Source organism: Pongo pygmaeus, chromosome 23, assembly GCF_028885625.2.
Source record: "Pongo pygmaeus isolate AG05252 chromosome 23, NHGRI_mPonPyg2-v2.0_pri, whole genome shotgun sequence".
Taxonomy (NCBI): Eukaryota; Metazoa; Chordata; class Mammalia; order Primates; family Hominidae; genus Pongo; species Pongo pygmaeus.
This window is the reverse complement of record NC_085931.1, coordinates 34,947,555-34,958,513: the sequence shown is the minus strand read 5'-3', so window position 1 is coordinate 34,958,513 and position 10,959 is coordinate 34,947,555. Positions and strand designations below refer to the sequence as shown.

The following is a 10,959-nucleotide window of genomic DNA, read 5'->3' as shown; positions in this document are numbered from 1 at the left end:
AGATCAGGCTAGGCAACACAGCAAGATTCTCTTCTTTTCTACAAAAAAAAAAAAAAAAAAAAATCTAGCTGCTGTGGTGTGTGCCTGTAGTCCTAGCTAGCTGGGCGGCTGAGGCAGGAGGATTGCTTGAGCGCAGGAGATCTAGGCTGCAGTGAGCTATGACTGTGCCACTGCACTCCACCCTAGATGACAGAGTGAGACCCAGGCTCCCCCCTCCCTCGCAAAAAAGAAAGAAAAATTTGTAAGTTTATATGTACAATTTCAACTACATGTATAAAATTCTCTATAAGTGTGCATACTTAAAGGAGCCTCCACTGAAAAGCCGACAGAGTCTCTGTCTGTCATGATCTTGTCCTATTAGCAGTCTGTTTATTAGATGACTCAGATATCAGTAGATCTGAGACACACGATAGGTAAATATGACAGTCCTAAGGGGAGAGGGCAGGGACAGGTGGCAAGTCTGGGACCAGGTGTGGGGCATGGACAAGCCAGTGGTGAGGGAGTGGGGTGTAGAGAAGACTGCGGTCAAGGTTATGAGGAGGCATGGGAGAGGGACTTCCCTTCCCGCAAGGAGGTTCATGAACCAGCCCTGCACCCCACTTGTGGAACACAACATCGCCCCACAGTGAGGAGAGAGACCAAGGAGACCAAGGCAGATCCTGATTCAGACATCTTTCCACCAGGTCACCCTTCATCTATGATACATGCTCAGTCTGGGGGTATCCCCCGCATGGAAACACTGGGGCTGAGGAGCCCAGAGAGGTCACCTGACCTGGACTGGGGCTGGGGAGGTCAGGGAAGTCTCCCTGGAGAAGAGACAGGGTGCCAAATGCCAAAAGACCAGGAAGGGCACCAGGTGAAAAAGATGAGGAGGGAACAGCATGAGCAGAGGCCAAGAGGCCAAGGTGGGAGCCCAGAGAGGGGTATAAGAGTGTGCAGGCAGAAGAGGCCCCCTGGAGGAGTGGGAGCAAGGCCTTGAATGCAAAGTTCAATGACTTGTACTTTAGCTTCTGGGCAGTGAGGAACCATAGAAAGTTCCACACAGAAGGACAGGGTCAAGTAAGTGTTTGCCAAAGCTGTTTTCAGAGGTCACATGGAAGCTAGAACGGAATGGGGTAGGCGACAAAAGGAATGCAGGCATGATATCTGGAGGAACTGTGGACCAGAGCCCTTGCAGATATGTCTTCTTTACAACCAAGGAGACAGTTCCATGTCTTTATTCTACCAACACAGCACCCCCTCAGGGGCTCAGCAAGTCTGGGACAGGCACTCACAGCAAGAAAAGCTGCATTAAGGTCTTCAGATTCTCTTTAACAGCAGGTTCTACTGGAGGCAGGTCCTTGGCCTTCAGGACAGCTGCCAGGGCCTCCTGGAAGAGGTCCTCCCCCACTGCAGCCTCCACGTGTTCGGCACCATGCTGCCATTGTGGGTCTGCTTTCAAAGACTCAGCAGCCAGCACTGATGGGCTAGGGGAAGACAGAGTCAGCGGAGAGGCTGGGCATAGCCAAGTGTAAGGCAGCATGACCTGCTTTAGGGGTTCTCTGATTGGATTTTCCCTCCTCCACCCTGTGTGATGGGCTAGTATGTCCCCCTCCCTGGGGACACTTGGAAGCCTCTTAACATAGCTGTGGTGAGGGGTTTGTAAAGCCCCATTTTATAGATGAGGACACTGAGGCTCAGAAGGAGAAGTGACTCACACAGGGACCCACAGCTAGAAAAGACAACATGAGCTGGGATGTCAGCTCCCTTCCCGGATACACCACTGCCCAGCGGGCCACCCCACCCCATGGCACTCTCATGCATCAGCTCCGTGATTGCCACCAAGCCAGCCACAGAGATACAGGACCCAGTAAGGGAGGTCTGGCCCACAGGAACTTGTCCTCGAGCAGCTGCAGGCATCCGTCCAGCTCAGCCAAAGTGGCTGCCAACATCTCGGGTGGCACTGACTCGCCCAGGAACACAGGGATTATTATCTGGTGGGCCGACAGGCAGAGAGAGGGGTCAGGGTCTGCCCAAAGCCCATCCTGGTTCCCACCATCATCCTATCATCACCAGCCCTTGGGATTTCTGCTCACCTCTGCTCACTTCTTTCCACTCATAGCCACCAGTAGCCCTCATCTCCTACTCAAACAGGGACAGCCCCACCCTTCTCCCTGGGTCCTCACACGAGGCAACCAGTGGGATCCTTCTGCAATCTCAATGTGCCCATACCCTCCCTTGAATAAAGCCTTCCATGGCTCCCCACTGCCCTCATGAGAAAGGCCTCAACACAAAGCCAGCCTTCTCCAGTGCAGTAGCCATCCGCTCCCCACTTTTCACCTCACCTCCTACTAACCCCCACTGATCAAATGGGAAGGTGTGTATGAATCCTCCCTGGAATCTGGTTACAGTTTATGCTCCCAATCAGTAAGGTCACAGTGGGGCCTGAGCCTCTGCATTTCCAACAAACTCCCTGGTGATGCTGATACTCCCAGTCCATTGACCACACTTTGGAGAGGAAGAGTCTACACTTGCTCTACTCAACTTCTCTCCATTCTGTCCTCAAACACACCTTGCTTCCTTCCCCACCAGCTGGAGGGGGCTCTGCTCCCAGGCCCCAGAGGTCAAGGCAGACACAGTTAAGGTGTGGAAACCTCCTTATTGCCCAATGGATCCTCCAGAGAGGCGGTCCCTTACTTTCAGAAGGGCGCGTGTCTACCTGTTTCATGCTCTCTCACACACAGGGTGCCACCCCCGTGCTGGGCACTGGGTAAGTGCTCTGTACATATTAACTAGAAGTACTCATTTCAAAACCATGTGCACCTTTGATAAATAAAAACAGTATGTGCATGTTGTGTTGGTGTGTGCTTACTTGATTATTACTGAAGGTAAACATGTTTTCATCCATGTATTCACCATTTCTCTTTCTCCTTCAGTGAAACCTCTACTGATTTCCTTTGCTCATTTTTTTCCTGTGTCTTCGTCGGATGAGTTTCTCTTCTTTTTGTTTGTTCGTTTGTTTGTTTTGAGACAGTCTCGCTCAGTGGCCTGGCTGGAGTGCAGTGGTATGATCTCAGCTCACTGCAACCTCTGCCTCCAAGGTTCAAGTGATTCTCCTGTCTCAGCCTCCCGAGTGTGCCACCGCACCCCGCTAATTTTTGTATTTTTAGTAGAGACGGGGTTTCACCGTGTTGCCCAGGCTGGTCTCAAACTCCTGACCTCAAGTGATCCGCCCACCTCTGCCTCCCAAATCCAGGGATTACAGGCGTGAACCACCACACCCCACCTGTCCGATGGGTTTCTAAGAACATCTTAAAGAACATTACTTCCTTCTGACGTATCTTTTACCAAGATCCTTCCCAGTTTTTTGCTTAAGTTTAATCCATTTTTTCTTCCAGAAAATATCCTTGTATATGTATTGGTTTTTTCTTTGTTGAGTTCTCCCACTGTTCTGAGGCTTAGAAAGTCCTTTCATACCCAGACATCAGAAAAACAGATTCCATGAGAGTAGCTGGGATTGCAGGTGTGGACCACCACGCCCTGCTATCACTCCCTTTCTCTGAGTCAGCTTTTCTGTCTCAGACTCGTCTACTCCTTGAACTCAGGAAATGTCACTACAGGTGGCCCCAGCTCCCATTTACCTCCCCATAGGGAGCTCCTCTCTCCAGTTCCAGTTTCAAAACTGCCAAGGAAGCATTCTGGTTCACTCACTTGGGCCACTGGCCAGAGGGATGGGATACTCTGAAAGATTCAGCTAGAGTCCCAGGCCCAGCCCTGGACCATCACTGTGCCCCCTGGTGAGATGCCAGGGCTGGGATTCAGGGAGAAGAAAGGAGGTTCCCTGACAGTCATTCCTGCCTCCTGCGGCTGCGGGCTCCCTGCCCCCATCCTGTGCACGAAGGGGGAGCTCCCGCTGTCTGGCAGCAGTTGCTCTGCAGGGGACAGTGTGGACCGTAGAAAGTTCATCCTTAACCCCAGCCTTCCAGTCAAGGTTCCCACCAGTCTGGGACACCTGCAAGTGTCACAGCCCGCTGGGTGAAACTCTAAGATCCCTTTTAGAGGATCCCATTCGCTCCCTCCCTTCCGCCGCCATGCAGCCCTGAGAAACAGGGCTCTCAACGAACCCTCAGATGTCGGTGCTCTGGGGCCTTTCCAGGACGGCGGGGCCCAGTCGTTTCTGGGTCGGGGCGACGCCTGGAACCGGGCAGGGTCCCTGGCACCGGGATCCCGAAAAGCAGACCTGCTTCTCCCTGTCCAGCTGGTTCCCCTACCCCTTGCAGTCGGCCCCCTGCATCCGCGTCCTCCCTCCCAGTCGAGGGCCCCCAGCTCCAACTCCACCCTCCCAGCTGTGCGTTCATAGCGACCGCCCTCCCTGTAGGGACGCGCGGACCTGGTGGTGGAGTCTTGGCCGGCAGGACTGGACAGAAACCGAAGGGGCGAGGCGGGTCCGGGGGTGGTGCGCTCCAATTGGGTGCTGTCCCCAGGGGGTGGGGCCTGATCCCCTATTTCCCGGCGCTCCGGGAGCCTGCCACAGCTGCTGCCCACACCACCCTCAGCGCCTTCACTGCCATCCCCGCTGTCCTTGCCGCCCCCGCCATGGGCCTAGAGCTGTTTCTGGACCTGCTGTCCCAGCCCAGCCGCGCCGTCTACATCTTCGCCAAGAAGAATGGCATCCCCTAGAGCTGCGCACCGTGGATCTTATCAAAGGTGGGCCCAGCCCGTTTTCCCGCGTGTCCACAAACCCAGTGCACCCCCAGACCCCTCGCCCTGCTCTGCCCTGAGCGTCTCGCCGCCCGCACGGCCCTCTCACCTCCTCCTGCAGCGTCTGCCACCAGAGAATGCTGTCGACTGAGTGGCCTTGGAGGGATCACAGCTTTCTCTGAACCTTAGCTTGCCTTCTGAAAAGGAGGATAATGTTACCTTCTGCTCTGTAGGGGTGGAAAGAAAATACTGAATGGAGTTTACAGAGTTCTTGCGTGGAATGCACGCATATAAATTCACAAAGCCCAGAAGACCTTGGGAGAAGGACACGCTGTTGTGAGAATTAAGAGAGGAGAAGAGATGAGCCACTCCAGTTTGCCTCCCCTCCCCTGGCCCACCAGAGTCCTGGCTAGAAAACTTCTCTTCATCCACCTGCTGCACCTGGCCCCACCCACCAAAGCCCCCGAGCTGCCCCGGAATGTGGCAGGACAGCGAGGCCCACCCAGGGAGTGGGGCTGATCCAGCCCTCTGGTCCCAGACCTTGCTGTTTCTCAGGGCTGTGGGGCTCCGCTTGGGCAGGGGGAGGGAGGGTGTAGAGGTGCAGCGTTTTTACTCTGAAGACCTTTTCTGACTTCTTCCTCTTCAGGGCAGCACAAGAGCAAGGAGTTCTTGCAGATCAACAGCCTGGGGAAACTGCCGACGCTCAAGGATGGTGATTTCATCTTGACCGAAAGGTGCCCTCCTTCCCTCTCCCCTCCCGCATCCGGAGCCCATGTTACCCTGACTCTCCCCATTGGCCCCGGGCCCCACTGGCCCTCCCATACCCCATGGGGCAGCGAGGGAGGGGAAAGGCGAGGGATCTGGCCAGGCGTGGTGGCTCAGGCCTGTAATCCCAGCACTTCGGGAGGCCAAGGTGGGCGGATCACGAGGTCAGGAGACCCAAACCATCCTGGCTAACACGGTGAAACACCGTCTCTACTAAAAATGCAAAAAAAAAATAAATAAATAAAAAATAAGCCGAGCGTGGTGGCGGGCACCTGTAGTCCCAGCTACTCGGGAGGCTGGGGCAGGAGAATGGCGTGAACCCAGGAGGCGGATCTTGCAGTGAGCTGAGATCGCGCCACTGCACTGCAGCCTGGGCGACAGAGGGAGACTTCGTCTCAAAAAAAAAAAAAGAAAAGAAAGAAGAGAGATCTGGGGAGAAGGTACAGCTTGGAGTGTGACCGGGATGAGCAGGGGCTGACAGAGCATGTCCCCGCACCTCTTATCTTCAGCCTTTTCTGAACCCCAGGGCCTCTCCACTCGCAGACTGAAGGGTATTAGAAGACAAGGGAACATTTTTCCACGGTTGCGCAGAGTAGGTTCAACAAATGCCAGCTGAAAAGAGCCTCTAGTGACTTGTCACAGACTACCCCAGCCTGCCCAGGCCGGGCCTAGAGGCCAATGCCATGGCCCAAGGGCACAGCTCGTGGTGAGGTCCAGCTGCTGGGCAGGAAAAGGACAAGAGGCCAGGTGGCTGCAGAAGTGATGGCTGGGGGCCTGTCAGACGAGGGCCAGAGACATTCCTGCCCTCGTGATCCCTGACCCAAGCACGTGGACATGCAAGGGACTCCACGGAGCATCCACTGTGTGCCAGCCCCATGCAGGGTTCCAGGGGTCCAGGGAGCCTATTCTGAGCTGCACCGGCTCGGACAAGTCACTTGACCATTCTGACCTTGAGTTTTCTCTTGTGCTAAAGGGCTAACAGGAGTCTCTACCTCATAGGGCGGTTGCTGGCATATCACAGAGATGAGGTTCTCAAAGTGCAAAGCAGAAGGTCCAGCCAAGAGTCGGTGCCCAAGGCAACAAAGACAGGAGGAGACTCGGAGGAGGACGGGGTGGTGTCGGGGAGCTGGAGATGGAGGGCGAGGCTGGAGGGCAGTCCTTCAAATGCAGAGATGCCCCCGGGCCCCACTGGGGGATGGGAGCAGCTAGGGGTAAAGGCCTGGTGCCAGTGTCCTTACAGCCACTGCCCATTCATTCCCAGCTCGGCCATCCTGATTTACCTGAGCTGTAAGTACCAGACGCCAGACCACTGGTATCCATCTGACCTGCAGGCTCGTGCCCGTGTTCATGAGTACCTGGGCTGGCATGCCGACTGCATCCGTGGCACCTTTGGTGTACCCCTGTGGGTCCAGGTGAGAAGAGCCATCTGGAGAGTGGTTGCCCACCAGAGAGTAGTTGGCAGTAGGCAGGGGCCATAGACTGACCCATTCTCTGCCCCCATCAGGTGTTGGGGCCACTCATTGGGGTCCAGGTGCCCGAGGAGAAGGTGGAACGCAACAGGACTGCCATAGACCAGGCCCTGCAATGGCTGGAGGACAAGTTCTTGGGGGACAGGCCCTTCCTTGCTGGCCAGCAGGTGACGCTGGCTGATCTCATGGCGCTGGAGGAGCTGATGCAGGTGTGAGCTCAGCCTGTGGGCAGTGTCCCTCTTCGTGTCACACCCATGAGGCAGACAGAAACACTGAGGCCTGGAGAAAGCCAGAACTTTGCCCGGAATCACAGAGCAAGTCTCTGGATGATCTGGGGCCAGAACCTTGAATTTCTGCCTCCTGCCTGGGTGTGGGGTCTCACCCCGGCTGCTCTTGGGCTCTAAGGCTGAACATACTGCCTGGGCCCCTGTGGTCCATTCACTTAGGGGCTGGAGAATGGACCATGTCTCTGATACTTCTGCCCATGGTTCCAGAATTCGGGTCAGCAGTGACAACTGGGAAAATTGTATCCCCACAACTTTTTCATCCTTGTCCCTACAGCCGGTGGCTCTCGGCTATGAACTGTTTGAGGGACGGCCACGACTGGCAGCATGGCGTGGACGAGTGGAGGCTTTCCTGGGTGCTGAGCTATGCCAGGAGGCCCACAGCATCATCTTTAGCATTCTGGAACAGGCGGCCAAGAAAACCCTCCCAACACCCTCACCAGAGGCCTATCCGGCTATGCTGCTTCGATTTGCCAGGATCCCCTGAAGGGTCCGGGATGGAGGCCAGGAGATTAGCAACAAGGATTCATTCTGTTACTTACTTGCCCCTTTTCATCTTTCCCTCTTGCCCCAGTCCCTTGTCTCCAGCTTCATGTGAAGCTTTGCACAGACAAGACACTCAGTGTCCTTGGCAGTGCTGCTACTCCTCAGGTGCAGCATGCATAACCAGTAAGAGACTAAATCTGCAATATATAAAGAGCTCCTACAAATCAATAACATGAAGAACACTCAAAAATTGGCAAACGTCATCAGTGTTTTAAATAGAATAAAGATTCCAGACACTTTGAATAGAGAACCAAGAGTTATTGGTTTTACTACATTGTTGTATTATACATATGGAGTAAAAGTATGTGCTAGTAATCCTCATCATGGTTAACCAAAGTAACCTCACAATAACAAGTCAACATAATTGTATCACCAGGGCAACAAAATATTAAGTAAGTAACCAACTCTAATTGCAAACTATTAAAGGATATAGGCGATGTTTCACAGTTCATAGCAATGGTGTTTGAAGTCTAGGAAATATAAAAGATTTCTTTTAACAAGCATTCATGTCTTCTAGGACAGTTTTGTAATAACAGCAAATAGTAAGATTATACATTGTCACACAGACCTCCATGTATATCCAAGGGATGGACCCCACCACAATTATTTTAACAGAGAGAACTTGTTATAAAGAATTGGTAACCATGCATTAGAGAACTCCAAAGACAGAGAGAATCCAGATTAACCCAGAGGTAAACACTGCAAGAAGCTACTACCCCTAGAGCTGGGGGATCAAGGGAGGAATTAGGAAGACCAATATGCCAGAGGGGCCCTGAGGAATTCAAACCTCCAAGAAAGGTGTTATTCATCCCCCCTAGCATCACCTTCCAAGAAGGGCAGGGTTCCCCAGTTTGCCCTGAGGTCTTCACAGGAAGCCATGTGGCTGTGGATGCAGTTCTCAAATGTGACAGTAGATGTCACTGCCGACCAATAAACAGGATGTTCCATACACACTCTGGGCTACCTGCCCACGTGTCTTGTGGCCTTGGGGCCCCCCATTTCCCATGCCTGACCTGTGCCCACCATGTGCCACTCTACTGGGGGACCTGCCCCGATAATCATGTAGGGCCTTTCCTATTTTTCCTAAGCATCAGCCGGCTTGAGAAATAAAGGGACAGAGTACAAAAGAGAGAAATTGTAAAGCTGGGCATCTGGGGGAGACATCACACGTTGGTAGGATCCGGGATGCCGCACAAGCCACAAAAACCAGCAAGTTTTTATTAGGGATTTTCAAAAGGGGAGGGAGTGTGCGAATAGGTGTGGGTGACAGACATCAACTACTTAACAGGGTAATAGAATATCACAAGGCAAGTGGAGGCAGGGCGAGATCACTGGACCACAGGACCAAGGCAAAATTAAAATTGCTAATGAAGTTTCGGGCACCATTGTCATTGATAACATCTTATCAGGAGACAGGGTTTTGAGATCAACCGGTCTGACCAAAATTTATTAGGTGGGAATTTCCTCTTCCTAATAAGCCTGGGAGCACTATGGGAGACTGGAATATATTTCACCTCTGCGGTTTCGACCATAAGAGACAGGCCACGCCCAGGGGGGCTGTTTATAAGCCGATACCTCCAGGTGCGTATTCTCTTTCTCAGGGACGTTCCATGCTGAGAAAAAGAATTCATCGATATTTCTCCCATTTGCTTTTGAAAGAAGAGAAATATGGCTCTGTTCTGCCCGGCTCACCGGTGGTCAGAGTTTAAGGTTATCTCTCTTATTCCCTGAACAATTGCTGTTATCCTGTTCTTTTTTCAAGGTGCTCAGATTTCATATTGCTCAAACACACATGCTGTACAATTTGTGCAGTTAATGCAATTATTACAGGGTCCTGAGGTGACATACATCCTCCTCAACTGACAGGATTAAGAGATTAAAGTAAAGACAGGCATAGGAAATCACAAGGGTATTGATTGGGGAAGTGATAAGTGTCCATGAAATCTTTACAATTTATGTTTAGAGATTGCAGTAAAGACAGGCATAAGAAATTATAAAAGCATTAATTTCGGGAACTAATAAATGTCCATAAAATCTTCACAGTCCACGTTCTTCTGTCATGGCTTCAGCCGGTCCCTCTGTTTGGGGTCCCCGACTTCCGGCAACACCACTCCTAGCCGGAAGTATTCCAAGTAACCATTGCAACTGTTCTGCCTTAAGGGTGCCTGGTGGTGGCTTCTGTCTTCGGTCCCATTCTGGCTCTCTCTTCCAGTGATTTCTCATACTTTGGGGGACACTCTGGCCTGCTTTCCTGGGCCTTTTTCATTACCACCCCCTCTCCCCATCAGGCACTGGGGATGGCGGCCACAGCCTATGCCTTCTTGATCCATGCTGGCTGCCTTGGGGTTGTTCCTTATTGGATGGTTTTGCTTTCAACAGACACTCCAATAAAGTACACGAAATAAAGAATAAAGTTAAACAGTCAGTCCCAGTGCTGTGTAGGTGGCAGTAAGTCTGGGAGAGCGACCTCAGCTGAACTAACCATGGTGTGCATCATTGTCAAGCGGGGCCAGCAGGATCCTCAGGTCACCTGGCAGGAGGGGCAGGGAAGGGTCCCTAGAAGTGACCTTGAGTTCCACTTAGTGCTCTTGGCAGAGGGAAGGGCTTGGGCTAGTGCTGGAGGCATGAAGATGGGGTGTGTTCAGGGCTCTCCAGCAGTCCAGGCATGGGAAGGGGATGCTGAGGGCCAAAGGCAGAGGCGACACTGGGAAGGGAAGTGTAGCAAGGTGAGGACTGGCATTCGGCCATGTGACTGAATTGCCTGTGTGTGGTGCGTGTGTATGTGTGCGAATGTCAATGAACGGGGTGTGAACGTGAGTGAATTGTGTGACTGTGTTTATGTGTGGGTGTATATGTGTGTGACGTGAGTGAACTGTGTGTATGTGGGTGTATATGTGTGAGATGTGAGTGAACTGTGTGTACGTAAGTATATACGTGTGTGAATTTGAATGGTGTGTAATGTGACAAAGCAGTGTGAATTTGTGTATGTGGGTGAATGTGTGTGAATGGGTGAACTATGTGAATTTGTTGGTGTGACTTGTATGCCTGTGTGTGTGAGGTGTATGTGTGTGTGTGTGTGTGTGTGAGTGAACTGTGTGATGACTTTGTATTAATGTCAGTGAATGGTGTGGTTTTGTATGTGGGTGTATGTGTGTGTATGTATGTGAATTGTGTGAGGGGTTGGTGTGTATGTGTGTCAATGTGAGTTGTGTGAC

The 10,959-nt window shown here is 52.4% G+C and overlaps 1 protein-coding gene across 1 annotated transcript; it reads left to right on the top strand.

Annotated features, from left to right (window-relative positions):
- The first annotated feature begins 4,485 nt into the window (after positions 1–4,485).
- Positions 4,486–7,994, top strand: LOC129022971 (glutathione S-transferase theta-2B-like). The gene is given in 6 exon segments (XM_054469360.2): positions 4,486–4,648; positions 4,651–4,686; positions 5,327–5,414; positions 6,707–6,857; positions 6,950–7,123; positions 7,476–7,994. Coding segments are annotated over 6 exon segments (732 nt in total). The 5' UTR covers positions 4,486–4,575; the 3' UTR covers positions 7,686–7,994.
- The last annotated feature ends 2,965 nt before the right edge of the window (positions 7,995–10,959 follow it).